This window comes from Xiphophorus hellerii, chromosome 1 (genome assembly GCF_003331165.1).
Source record: "Xiphophorus hellerii strain 12219 chromosome 1, Xiphophorus_hellerii-4.1, whole genome shotgun sequence".
In the NCBI taxonomy this organism is placed as follows: domain Eukaryota; kingdom Metazoa; phylum Chordata; class Actinopteri; order Cyprinodontiformes; family Poeciliidae; genus Xiphophorus; species Xiphophorus hellerii.
The window spans coordinates 4,643,961-4,658,776 of record NC_045672.1 but is presented as its reverse complement, the minus strand read 5'-3'; the positions used below and the strand labels follow the sequence as shown (position 1 = coordinate 4,658,776).

General features: G+C 42.7%; 1 protein-coding gene across 1 annotated transcript in view; it reads right to left on the bottom strand.

The window, feature by feature from the left end:
• The window catches only part of bcl2l1 (BCL2 like 1), a 35,890-nt gene that overhangs the window by 15,538 nt on the left and 5,536 nt on the right, over positions 1-14,816 (bottom strand). Inside the window, exon 2 of the mRNA XM_032569161.1 lies at positions 13,684-14,432. Within this exon, the coding sequence (XP_032425052.1) occupies positions 13,684-14,223 (540 nt within the window). The 5' untranslated portion in view covers positions 14,224-14,432. The remainder of the gene's footprint in view (positions 1-13,683; positions 14,433-14,816) is intronic.

The window sequence follows — 14,816 nt, the reverse complement described above, 5'->3', positions numbered from 1 at the left end:
TCTGGAATGTGCTGTTGGGATTATAGGATCAGCACCGCAATGCAGCAAAACTTTTACAATGTCTTTTGTGGTGTCCATCAGGGATCAATTCGTGGACCTTATTCATTTCACGTTACTCGTATGCTATCTTTAGGTTCAATTTGAAAAATAATAAAAAGAATCTCATTTTATAGCGACACATCAGACAGAAATGTACAACTAAAGAATAATGTAAATTTATTCTTGACTTTATTCTCACATTTTTACACCTTATATTTTCACAATTTTATTCGCACATTATTTTGACTGTTAACTTTATTGTCATATTTTTAAGACTTTATTTTCACATTTTTGCGACTTTATTCTTGCATTATGACAACTTTCTTGCATTGTTTTGACGTTGTGACTATTCTCATATTTTGGCTTTATTCTCATGTCATTACGACCTTATTCTCGTACTACTACAATTTTATTCTCATAGTAGTAGGGGAATAAAATCTTACAACTACGGTATTATTCTCGTTTTACTACCACTATTATCAAATTATTACGACTTATCGACTTTCTTGTATTGTTTTGACTTTGTTGACTTTATTCTGATATTTGCATGCCTTTACTTTCTTCTTTTACTTCGTTTTCATATTATATTACTCGTGTATTATTACAACTTTATTTCCATATTATTTGGTCTTTATTCTCAAATGACTTTTTTCCTGTACCTTATTCTTAGCCTGGTCCTAATACTCCGTTGGGACATTTTGTTTGTATAATTCCACAATTTTGAGTTTTACATATTGTGGAAATCATTAGACAGCCAGAACATAAACCTTTTTAAAAATGTCTTTTTAACTCTAGCTGCCTGGACATTTCAGAACTGATTTGTTTGTTTAAACCCAAATCCATGTTTTTTTCTGTTCCCCATATCCAGATGAAAGCAGAGGAGATGGAGCTGTTGTTACTAAATGCCCCTAAACAGTTGAATAAACCACCTTTTCATGTGAGGATCTCACAAGGTTTCTTCTTGATAATTTAATCTGTGTGATGTGATTTTCTTGTCCTATCATGTCGCTGAATTATGCAGTCCTACGGTCAACTTTTTGTTGTTTAGAAATATGCTTCTTGAATTCCTTTCATGTGCTGAGTTTGGCAAGGCGATCAGAAAACAAAGCATTACCGCTGGCCTTCATGGAATGGCGCAGGGCGATGGAAGGAGCGGTTTAAAGTTTGATGGATCATTTCCAGGCAGAAGAAAGCATCACCAACACAAGGAAATTAAATGATTAAACCTCCCCTCGGTGATAACACGTGCGGTTGTTTATGCCAAGCGAAGAAGTGCCAGAAAGTAGTCTTTCTTCCACTTTCTGGACCTTGAAGGCGACATCACGCATGTCTATGTGTGTGTGTGTGTGTGTGTGCTTGAGCTGAGCCGGTGGTGAGACCATGAATTAAAGAGGAGATTAATGAGTCAGGACAAGGAGGCTCAGACTCCAATCTGTTCCCCGCCGCACTCTGGGGGCTGTTTCTCTACAGAACCTAGTTCTGTCAGCAAACACATACACACACACACATCTAGTGTGCACACTGATACGACGCAGCAGGAACACTAAGGACTCTGGACCATGTTAGAGAGTCTGGCAGAGACAGCAGATGTTTGGGACAGTGGAGAGAATGACAGCAAAGAAAACAGAGAGGCTACCAGGAAAGGATGTGTTCAGCAACAAAACCCTTCACCCTGTAGGCCTTCACCCCACCCTGACACCTCACCACGACCCACAGACCTGCCATCTGTCTGGAGGAGCTGAAGGAGAAAAACAGGGGACGGCGAGCTGGACTGGAGAGAGACGGAACGAAGGAACAAAGGGAGGCAGAGTAGAGAGCGATGAGACAAAACCAGAAAAAGAAACAACAAAATAAAGGAGGAATACAGTTGGCAACTAAGAGTGTTGTCGCACCTGATAGTCCGGTACTTGGTTTGATTTGGGACCAAAGTTGCAACATTTGCTACATTTTCAGCAGGTGTGGTTCACTTTCTGCACTGTTTCAAACAAAACAAAACAAACCATTAAGAAACCTGTCCCCTTCTCCCCCTTGCCTGTGGTGGTGCTGCACTAAAAATCACTGAAGGTAAATTACATGAAAACCTCCAAAGAAGACACTGTGCACAACTTTCTTCTTCAGGAAACGTGAACAAAAATGGAGTGGATTTTAGCGGTTGTAAGATTTCTATTTTGGCATTGGGAAAAGATCACAAGCCATTTTGTCCACTAACACTAGACTTTGATTTGGTGGTATTTACCCAGCATGCCCTGCGCTCTAGTCCACTTCCTGCTTTTGGAGTGGTCTCTGATCAGCTTGGCATTCATATATGCATTGGAACCCTGCCAGAGTTCACTTCAATCAAACAGACCTGGGTTTTTAGAAAGCCAACTAGAGTTGGCTTTTTTGATCTGCATCAGAGTTCGATTACGCATCCACACCTCCCCAAATGAACCGGTCTTTCTAGGCAAACCGACTGGAGTTTGATTAAAGCTGACCAAACGTGGCTGCTGTGATGCACTCTCAGAAGGGGGAAACCCAGAGAGTCTGTGCAGAGAACATCGTTCATGTCACAGAAAGTTGGAAAACTTGAAAGACGCATTTCCACATATGATTAATATCTATCGGCAAGCGACAAGTTTCCTTTTTGTTCTCCAATTTGATTATTTTCCCTCTCTCACTGCAAACCTGCTGATTACAGCTTCTTCCATCACTGCCTCCCCCTGGCTATTCATTGGTGAATATCACACTGATGGCTCTGATGCTCTCTAGCATCATTTACTCCTCTGGAAGAACTCTGCATTATCATGAAAGACTCATCAGCCGTCTTTATCCAGCCCTCAGTTCCCCAAATTTAATACAGAGCAGGAGATTTACTAATCCCATGATATGCTCCATAATCTGATCATGGATACGAACACAGAAGAGCGTAGAGAGGAGGATGGTGAGGGGGGAGAAAAATGCAATCAGGAAGGAACGGATGCGGATGGATGCCCAGGCTGCATGCATTAAGACAAACGGGGAAGAAAAAAAAAAATCCTTTTCCAAAGGAAGGAGAGAAAAGGTGGGAAAAACGAGGGGACGACCAGCAGCAGAGAAAGAGAAAGAGGGGAACACAGACGGAGAAATGAGAGGATATGGGGGACGGGGGGCTGTGTGTTCTCGCTGGTGACCCGATTTTCCCACTAAGCTCTAAAAAAAGTGGAGCAGCACGTAGGCATCTGAGGCTCGCTGCAGACATTCAGTCACACAACATGCGAGCTGCATGCGGAGCGCATCATTCATGCTGCTTCACCTATTGACCCACATATGGTTTCCTCACGCAGCTGAGTCACTAGCATGCTCTTCCTGAAGCCCTTTGCCTCCTGCATCAACCTCCCTGCATCCTCATCTTCTCCGGGCTTAAAAAACAAACAAACAAAAAAAAAACCCAACCCGACCCGGACCAAGCCTGATCCGACATGACTGGTTAACATTAGTTACAGGCCAGAGCCCGAAACAAAACAGACATTTTAATTAAGATTTTGACGCTTTCATTTTTACTCTATTATTTGAGTAAGTAGTGTAACTTCTCCTTTTGTTTATCATCTTCCAGCTCCATCTCGTCACTTGTAACCACAAGGTGAGTCAGGTGCAAATCATCTGGGATGTGCGATTGATAGGAGCGGAGCTACGTGCTCATTCATTGTGCAATGAGCTTTGCTTGTTACAGTCTAATGAACTTCTGCACCTTACTTTCTTTCCTTCCTCAACAGGATAAGATGCCAACTCCTCTATTTAGACGCAGTGCTGGACAATAAATCTACAATACATTTTGCGATAGACACGTGATCGATATCACGTCTGATAATATTTTCAGAGGAGGAGATTCTGAGGCGGTGCTGGTGTATCTGCGTGTTCCTGTGTGTGCAATGTGCTGCAGGACTTCAGGTCTCATCCTGAAGTCCTGCAGCTTGTCTCATCTGACAAATATCTTGTCAGCCGATATTTACAAGTGGGACCATAAACAGCCAGCAAAATTTACTGAAGTAAAAACTTGGGAAAAAAATACAACTTTATAATGTATATAATATATATGAAGGTCACCCAGAGGAAGACCCAGGACACTGGAGGGATTATCTTTCTCAGCTGGCCTTAGGAACGCCTTGGGATCCCACCAGAGGAACTGGTCCAACTGGCTGGGGAAGTCAGGGCCTCTCTGGTTAGGAAGCTGCCTTGGAGGGAGGGAGGGAAAGAATGAAGTAAGGAAGAAAGGATGGAGAAGGTAACGGATGGGCCCGGCTGCACACACACACACCGAATCACACACCAGTAGGTGACTTGTGTCTTAGTGTCTTGCCCAGCGTCATGTCAAATTGTGACAGATGGAATCAAACTCACAACCTTCCAATATCCAGTCGACTACCAATCCTACTCAGCAATTTTTATGTTATTTTAGGGACATTTCTGACAAGAAAACATTGGTATCGCTTAGGGGTGCACCAATTGCAGTTCTCTGGCTGATCACCAATCTGTAAAAAGCCTGACCAGCCGATTCCGATTTTGGCCGATACCAATTTCTTTGTCTGAAATGTTGCCAAATAACAGTCAAACCTCTCACAGCAGAGCAACAGAGGACAGTGGCTGATTTTTAGACCTTTCCCGAGTTAGTTAAGATTGGTGGATATAATCGGCTTCACATTTAAGCATAGGCTGACCACTGATCTTCCAAAACTAAGGAATTCGGGCCGATTTGTTGGCACATCTCTACTATCAGACAAAATCGGAATCAGCAGTTTTGACTTTTAAAAGATCGGCCAGAAAACTGCAATTGATGCACTTCTGTTTATAATCCGTGGAAGCTTAGGCATGAACGCCTTTGGAAGGTACCACAGTACATGCAACAGAAATTTCTTCTCCCAAAAACAAAAAAACACAGGGATAGTCTGGAAAACACAACTAAAAAAAACAACCATTGCTCATAAGGTCAAAGGCGAGTGAATCAGAGTGTTTGCTGTCGTGACCCTGACTTTTGACTCGCTTGAACAAGCGGTCACCTCTGATGTCACCAAACCGATGCTCGGCTTTAATATATGCATGCAAAAACAATAGAGAAGGGAGCATGGCTGGGAGTGTTATCTGCATAAAGCCGCCCACTGCATGCACACACACACACAGCCGCTTATTGACATGGTTTGAACAAAAAGTGGCCGCCATTGATCCGACGGCCGTGTCAGGATGAGACAAAGGCGAAAGTGGCTTTTCCATCATCAGGTCCTTTGTCTGCAGAGCTGTGACACACCTGTGTGGCATAACTAAAGAGACGGCGAGGCGAATTTCTAGGTGTGTGTGTGTGGGTGGCCGCATGTTCTTTGTTTGAAGAAGTCACGTGACCCAGTCTGACTTGGCGCCGTCCCCTCCCCTCTGCAGTGCGCCACCGTACAATAAAAAAAACAAAAAAAAAAACAAAAACATTCTTATATAAAAAGACAACAACAACAACGTTGCACCAAGTGTCTGGCTCCGTACACCCACTCAGTTCTGGAAAGTTCTATAGCAAACACAAAACTCTGGGATTTGATCGGGGTGGGGGGGTAAAAGGGATGAAGGGAAAGACAAAGGTGGCGAGGACGGGAAGGATGGTGAGCCAGAGAGGGTCGATGAAGCGGTTTTGGACGTTACAGCAATATCTACTATTTAACAAAGTGATCAATGGGAGAAAACTCCGGAAAACAGGGGAATTTAGAGGGTGGGTGGTTATGGGTCTGTGGCTGATTCAGTGGCTAGAGTCCAGAGACAATGAAGAGAGACTGCTGGGACAGGAGTAGCCAAATCAAGAACTTCAGAAAAAGATTATCGATGTGAGGATGATGCAATTCAGATGGAGGTGCACAAAGGAAAACACGGTCCAAAAAAATCAATCGGTGGCAGGAGGAAGGAGAGAGGGAAGGACACGGAGGGGGAGATGTAAAGAAAATGAAGCCTGGGTTGGGGGTGGAGGCAGAGAAAGGTTGGGAGAGAGAGTGGGGGGAACCCGGATAAATCCCAAGAGTGAGATTTCCTCCGTCGATCTAACCGCGCATCTGATGTGCATGTTAATTACAGACGAGGAGAGACAGTAAATATGTCTGCCAGAGAGAACGGTGCGCTGGAAGCTCAGGTGCCCCCCCCCCCGAGTCAAAACAAGTCAATGAACAGACCCTCTTCAAGACTTTAATCTCATTCTCACTGTCCACTTTAATGTACAACCTGCCTGCTTACACTCACAGTGTATCAGCACCCTCAGTTCAAAGGGTAAAAATCCTTCATATGTGTGAAACTTGTGTCAACATACCATCGTCGTAGTAACAAGAAAATCTGACATTTTATTTGAGAATAGTCAGGAATGAATCCCATGATCGTTTTCACTAAATCAGGGGTTGCATAATTATTGACACCTCTTCTGGTAATCTATTGTGTGTATATATATATATATATATGTGATAATAGTGGATGATGTTGAGTTTACTAGTGGGATTTTTTATTATTTATGCTGAGCAAATTCCCCATTTGTGTTAGCAACAGTAGGGCAGGAATCGCTTCTAAACAAGCGGTTGCTATGTAGATGACATCTAATGGTTGTTATGGAGACTCGCTCACTCCAAGATGTCACTCTTTACAGCACTTTTCTAACAGTGAGATGTTTTTTGTGAGTAGTGTCATAGGTCGTCAATAAACCTAGTGTCAAAACAAATGGGTCTCTATGCTGCATCACATTTTTACATTTCTGGCCAATACTGGGTTTTTTTCCCCCTATGATAAGTCAATTAATATGGCTACAAAATCAAAAGGTTTGCAACTGTGGGATGATTATTGTTAACATTTGAGGAGGTCATTAAGATCAGTTTCTCATGTATCTCATGTATTGGTGCTGATTTGTCAGTGCGACCTCATATGATACAGATCAGAAGTTCCTCTAAACTCCTATTAAATTCAAAAAGTCAAAATGTCTTTGTTACATTTATTTTAAAGGGATTCTTGAGGTACCAATTATTACAAACTTACTCAAATGAACAGTAGGATTCTTTAAAAAGTCAACGTATATGCAACTACAATAACTGATTTTACTCACAGCAACTACATCAATAGATCTGCTCATGTCTGTATTAGATCAGCTCTATAAACAGCTTTCCATCTCTCAGTCTAGACTAGGTCAGTTCCTACTTAATAAATAAACAATTTGCTCAGATGAACTTCTTTTTTTAAAGGGTAATTTCCCAAAACACAGCACAGTTTCTGGTAAAGTGATACACATATACAAGTTGAGAATACTTTCGTCAGCTACGGTGTGCGTGGGTCGGTATGTTATGGACAACGGAGAAACACAATCTACGCTGTGTGCTTGTAGAAAGGAATTTGTATTATTGACGGGGAACTTTTGACCAAATGGGTCAGTCAAAGTTATTTTCCCTTCGGTTCAAAACGACAGCTTTAATTTTTCTATCTTGTTTTCAGATGCGGCTCCGCAGATAGATGTGACGCACTTTGGGGCACTCCGGTGACGCAGGGGTAGAGCGTGCGACACGAATACGGAGGCCATAGTCCTCAACGTGGCCGTCCAGGGTCGATGACCCTTGCCGCATGTCTTCCCTCTCTCTGTCATAACCCTCTTTCCTGTCTAACCACTCACAAATAAAGCCAATAAAACCTTTGAAAAAATGTGACAAACTCATCTAAATGCTGAACATGTCAGAGCAGTCGCTGCAGAAGTTCAGAAGCTGCAGAAATGCAACTGTGTGAGCTCGTTCCTCTTGTACTTAACTTTCCATGACCTCACTGAAACCAACGCGAGCACAAAGCCCGCCGCCTGCACTAATGGTGTCCCTTTTTCCCTCGTTTTCCCACTGAAACGCTCCCTTGTTCCCATCAAGCTCCAGCCAAGCGTCCCTAGACCATGGCAACGAGGTTCGCCTTTATTAGGCTGTCAGAGGAGAAAAAAAAAAAAAAAAAACACTGTTTTCCCCAGTAGCTGCTTGAGATATTATTCATCTCTAATTGGTAATAACCCCATCCCCCCTTCCTCACCCCCTCCCTGAGGCAGCTCAATCTCCACTAAGTAATCACTGCCATCGCCTCCTCTGGTGGAAGCAGCCTTATTAGGTCGGTGGCACTGTCTCTACCTCTCCGCTGTCTGCCAAGGAGGTTTATTATCCCACAATATATGGCTTTACTCGGCTGCTTCTTTTAAAAAGCGCGAGCTGCAGAGGGAGAAATCTGGCTGAGCCCATTTATCTCCCATTCTCAGCTCCAATCAGATCTCTCAGCAGCCCGGACAGGGAAGACTCCAAAATAGGCTCCGACGGGATCGTTTAAGCTCAGGCGTTCACTTTTCCTGATGGCGAGGGATGCTCTGTTGTGCAAAACACCTTTCACTTTTCAATATGCATCTCCTCCTCCTCCCGGCCCCAACTCAACTATTTCCCCAGTTTGGGAATCTGCTTTTCTGTTTCCTTTGTCTTTTGAAGAACATTTTATGAAATATCCAGCAAAAAAGTGCAACCTCCTATAGCAGTGTACTGTAGGAAAGACGGGGTTTCTGCATATTTCAAAATTAAAATTGCACTCGTTCCTGATTTCTGAGATTTTGCAGCGTTTTGGACATTTGAGTAAAAATAATATTAAGGGTTGAGTGCTCGAATAGTAACCCGGTCTTAATATTTATAGAATCGGCGAATTCCGAAGTAAAACAATGCTGCGAGTGAATTTCAATTTAGTGCGGTATTGGGTGATTCCACTGCTGTTCTCGACATCTGAATAAAAATAAATATCAATAGCTTTCATACTTAAGACTTGTAAAAGAAAATAAAAAAAAGGAGATTCTGTAGAGGGTGTTACTCTTACTCTTGCTCTTAACCAGTCCAGTTCAATCTGAAGGAAAAGTTGCAGAGAGTAAATAGGATGAAATAATCCTTATTTGATTTCTGGATGAGTTTACATTCAGTCAGTGAAGAATCAAAAATACTTCTACGTTGAAAAGGTGAAATAAAACTTTGAATAAGAAAACTGTGCACTATCAGGTAAAATAAAAAATAAGTATTAAACACTTTTAGAACCATGAACCTTCAAGTGTAGGAGTAATGAAAATGCATGTGTATTTCAGATACAAGAACAGTTGCAATGCGGTTTAGATACTTTTAATTCCTACATTTGCGGTGGTGGGAACCATCTGCTAATGCGCTACTAGTTGAGTTATTTTTTTTTAGCTTAGCACTTTAACATTTTGGCTAATTTTGAAAAGGCAAACGCACTTAGCTTCCCCACAATAATTTTTCCAGATAAATTCTAAAGTCCAGTAATACACTTCAGTGTGGAAGCTGTCAGAATATCAACATCAGAATATGTTTAAAAACAAAGGATGTGTCCAAATTCGGGAGTTGCACCCTTTGAAGGTAACATTTGAAGGCTGATTATGTCACAACGAAGGCCATCTAAAACCGATGGCTCCTTCACAAATGCGTCCTTTTCTCCAGATTTGTTCTTGTAACAATAGTAGACAAAGTAGTTTTTTTAAATATAATTTTTGCTAAAAAAAAAAGAAAAAGTGTTTTAATTATTTAATTAACTTAAATGGATTAGACAAAACAAAAAACTTCAGCAAGATTTTGAGTTCCACTTTTATCAGTTTATATTTAGTTTCTTCACAGTTGCTAGGTGACAGTACGTATATACATCGAAGTAAGGGCAGGAATATATCCGAGAGGGTCAATTTAAAAAAAGGAGACTTTAGCAGATGGTAAGCTTTCACAAAGGCTAGATGCATTACAGCAAGTTTGCTTTGTTTTATCAGCCAAAGACTCACCAAAATCTCCTATCAGTGCATTTCTACAATACAAAGGATTGTTTCATGTCACTCATTCACATCGAATATATGATGTTGACTTTTTTTTTTTCTCTTCAGTTTCAATTCCTCTAATTCATTGCTATTGTAACAATAACAATGAATTAACAAGTACAAGGATTGAGAAATATTTCAGCGCCGCAGAGAGAGTGACCTTGCTGCTTCTCGGGACAGACTGATATTTCATCAGCTAACAGTAAGAGCACACCTGCCTCACAGCGATACCCACATCTGCCAACGGCTTTGACTTCCCTCCTCTGAGGAGGCGTCGGGGGAGGAGAGCGAGGAACAGAAGAGGAAATAAAAGACAGAAGAAGAAGAAAAAAAATCCCACAACAAAGTATTACACGGGTTTTCACCAAGAGACCGATATGGTTCAGAGAAAGTGTAGGGAGAGTCTGAGGAGAAATGGGGAAATAAGTCAAAAATAAAACGGGAAAAGTCACAGCACCAGCGGTAAAACACCTAGCAGTAGATCTCAAGCTGGGCTACCACTGGAAGTGGCCCAGATTTGTCACAAACAGATCAGAACCCAACAAGTTTATTGAGCTGAATGGATCTAGAAAATAAGATGAAGACGGAAAAAAAAAAAAAGGAAGGAAGCAACATCATGTGCTAACTGCAACTGCAGGGGAGAAGTGAAACAACAGTAAATGGAAACATCCATCACCCTGATCCATTCAAAATTTCTAATGAAGTCATTCACGTCTCCCAGTCCGGGTGACACTGACACGCTAATCAGTTAGCACGCCACACACACTTATTTATGCCTAAAATAGTACTGATGTAACTTATGCTAAGCCAAATGGAGGAAGCTTGAGATCATTGGCAATGGACAGATGGGTTTAACAACAACACTGATGTCAACATGTGGTTATGAAGGGAAATTTAGACTGACCTCCTCATGATTCATGTTTTCAAATAACATACGCACTGCGTCTCCAGAAGCACCGTTTTGGTTATTATGAAACCCAAAAAAAACCCCTCACTTTCACATCAATCATGTGCAACTGCATTCCAAGTCATTGTTAGGCATGCCAACAATGTAGTACTGAAGCAGTTGTAATATTTTTGCAGGTAATGATTATACGAAGAAGTCTTCATAAAATGCGGTGATTAGAGTCGCACCGAGAACTCTGCATGTGACTGGAATCGGCTCGTTTTTGGCACGATCGGCTAGTTGAAAACTAAGAAGTCCGACCTTGCACAGTAAGAAGACATCCTGCTTAAGTACTTATCAGGTTGTACAGACAACAGCACTATTCAGTATTAAAGTTGATACTGAAAGTTGGCAAAAAGCAGTTATGAAACTCTAAGATACATTAAGAAATCAGGCTTTTTCAAGCTTGACAATGCTATATTGATTCATACAGTATTAGCGCAACTAGCTTTTTAGCGAGAAAACCCACCAGTGTGGAACTGGCAACTGACCTGAAGTCGACTTTAGCAGATAATAAAGTTGTTATCAACTTTATTGATAACAATAAAGTTAATAAATAACTTTGTTGTGTTTACTCACAACAAAGTTAGGGCAGCTTTGTTGTGCCCTAGCTAGCTAACGTTGCTAGCTAGTTGCTACTATAAGATGCATTTTAAAAATCACAACTCCGTTCGTTTTCCTCATTTGTTTTAAAATGATTGGAATAGTCAGAATCTGATGAGCTGTGATAAAGCTTTATATAAACTAAGAGTCAGAAATGGGTCACAAAATTCTGATCGGCATATCTCCTCCAACTTGAGTTAAATTTGATTTAACCCTTAACTGCCACCCCAAAAACACTTACATGTTATCCAATGGGTCCATGAGGACACTGGTGTCCTCGTGACAGTTAAGGGGTTTTAACAATGCATGCACAATTCACTATATGTATCTAACTCCTCTTGAGAACCTAACTGCTAACGTTAGCAGTGGTTAAAATCTGTCAGCGAACCACCAACAAAGTAGTGCAGCTGGAGTGTAATCATGAGATCAGCACGTGCTTATTTTTTTAAGGTGGGAACTCAATTATGTAACAACTAACAGCATGTTGTAAAGTTTTATGATTATAAAACATACCCTGTTAGCCATTTGCTAAATCAGACTCCTGTAAAATCCAGGTAGCTAACCCTGAAATGTGTTTCTGTGCACAAACAGCGGGGCTATGCCGGCCTAGCTGTAGTTTCACAAACATGCCTCCGAATGCTGAGATGTCGGTTTCTATAGAACCGACCTCTGACCTGTTGTTATCCAGCAGTGGGTGACTATAAACAACTCCTCCCTCTGGTGCTCTATATCATAAAATCAAACGGCTGGGACAAAGGAAAACAGCTGACCTCGACTGTCCTGGAGGTGATACATCACAAAGAAAACAACAGCGCTGCACTGCACTGAACAACTACACCCAGAAAAAAAAGGAGAGGCATGCATAGCTTTCATGTGAATGCAGCTGCTTTGGCAAAGAGCACAAGAGAAAAACACTGTCCTGATAAACTGGTCAGATGGTGAGGGAGTGGAAGCACAAAGCGCGGAGCCAATCAACTGACCGCACAAACAAAGGAGTATCTGTAAAAGCCCTGGACTTCATCTTTCCCTGTGAGAACTTCCATCGCTGAGGCAGGCGGGCTGCAGGACGGCTACAAAGCCCGTTAAGCCCCCCCACTTCGATCCAGCTCATCGAGTTCCCAGATGCTGATCAATTAGTGGACAGCTGAAACAGCTGCTGACCATGCAAACATCCTGCTCTTACTGGGTTCTAAACCCAGACGGTTCTCCGACACTGTGTGCTGACTCCTGCAGAACGTTTCTCTCAACCAATGCGGCTAATCCGGACGTCTGTTCCCGTCTGCCGGTCAGGGCGGCCGACCAGTGTGTCGTCGAGTCAAAGGCATGTTCACGGCTGGGTAGCAGAGACACAGCGTGTGATGAAATGAAACCCGAGCCCTTGCAGGTCAACATCAGCAGGCGGCCAAGACTCAAAGCATCCGACACATTAACACTACACAGTGAAGCAGGTGTAGTCCTGACAGAGAAACACAACACACAAGGAATGCTCCGATCACGCTTGTCTGGCTCATGCCGATTTCTGGTTTCTATTCTCATTCCTTGGTTAAATATAACAGCAATCTTCAGCTAATATGCATCACATTTATAAAGAAAAGAAAAGAAACATTCTATTGTTTATGATCATGCTTGTCTGGCTGATGCCACTTTCTGGTTTTCCTTTATTGGTTGAATAGAACAGCGGCCGTCAGCTACCAATTTACTTTATTTTTATTTTTTACATTTAATCAGCAAGTTAACATTTTCTACAAGTTCTTTGACGGATGCTGTAGTTTAGAAACTTAAAAACAATAATAAAGACTTATCCGCATTTATGCCAGAAACAGTATGTTCATAAATTTTATTTGATTTTTAAAACACATTGTATTGCCTTGTTGCTGAAAATGTGTTATATAAATAAAATTACCTTACCTTTCAATCAACTCGAAATACATGCTCTTGGTTGATGCCTTTGTAGATCAATCATCTTTGATGCATTGAATGAGAGGCGACAGTTCCAACCTCTTATTGGTGCATCGCTACAGTAAAAAGTGTTTAATTTGTAAAGCCCACATGTCCACCCCACATCTAGTTCAAAAATAAGGAAGGTATTTATTTCTGTTTTCCAATCTGATTGCTGCCAGCAGGGTTCCACAAACAAAGGTGTCGACATGGAAATCTTCCATGCGGGAATCTGAACTGAGTGTGGCAGCGCAAGCAAACATGAGACTTAACAGTCTGTGTGTGTGTGTGTGTGTGTGGGTGTGTGTGTGTGTCTTTTTATAAGACTCACCCATCCTCCTTGGCTCTCCACCCAAGGTTCAATCTGCTCATCCAGGTAGACGGTCATCCACTCTACAATCCTGGCTACCAGGTGGCTCATCTCCTTCTCCACGCACTCCACGCACAGCGCGCCACCAAACGCGAAGAGCCCCACGATGCGGCCCCAGTTGACGCCGTCCCGGAACACCTCGTCCATCACGTTCTCGAAGCTCTGGTAGGCGGTGGCCGGTGTGATGTGCAGCGTGCTGTGAAGGTCGTTGAAGGCGCGGGAGTAGCGCAGCTCGAACTCACGGGCCGTGTCGCGCAGGGCCACTTTCACCGCGTCCATCGTTGCCGCCGACGCCGCCTGGTGCCGCCTAGGGGATCCTGGACTCGTCCCGTTAAAAGTCCCATTAGCGTGCGTCTCTAACGTCTGCTCGTCGTCCATCCCCACGTCCCCGGCAGCGGTGCCGTCCGGGGGCTCGTTGGGCAATATGTGTTGGATCGGATAGTTCCTCTGAGACAGTTTAAACTTAATGTAGAAAAGCACCAGTTCTCTGTTTCGTGACATTTTTTGTGTGTTTAAACAAGTTTCTTGATCTTTCTTCTGGTCCGTGTCTCTCTCCGTCTTTTGGTCCCTACCTAGCTGTGGTAAGAGCGAAAACACACTGTGCTTCTTCCTGGGGTTCCTCCGTTTAGACCACCATGGTCAGCTGACAGCCACAGGACTCTTGGAGGTGAAAACCCAACCCACATAAGGCTGACGGATCAAATCAGGCCCTGCAGAAAAAACAACAAGGAAAAGGTCAAAGTCTCCGTAGCCGATCCATAGAAGATACTGCAACAGTAACAGAAGGAAGGGGGAGCATGAGGACAGTCCTGTACTTCCAAATTGAATTTGGACAGGTGGGGTCAAAGAGCAACTCTCTAATTGGGCTGCCGCATATGGAACAGATGGCAGCGACAATAAAGATACAACGGTGGAGTAAGAGAGAGCTGGAGAGAAAAACGACAATGAGGGCGAGAGTGTCAGGAAGGTGGCGAGAGATCCAGACAGTCCTCCTTATCAGTGACCTCTGTCCTCCAGTTTGACCTACCTCATCTCCACGTCGTCTCTGTACAACTCACACACTCATCTGTGTGGCGTCAAACTTATTCATCCGC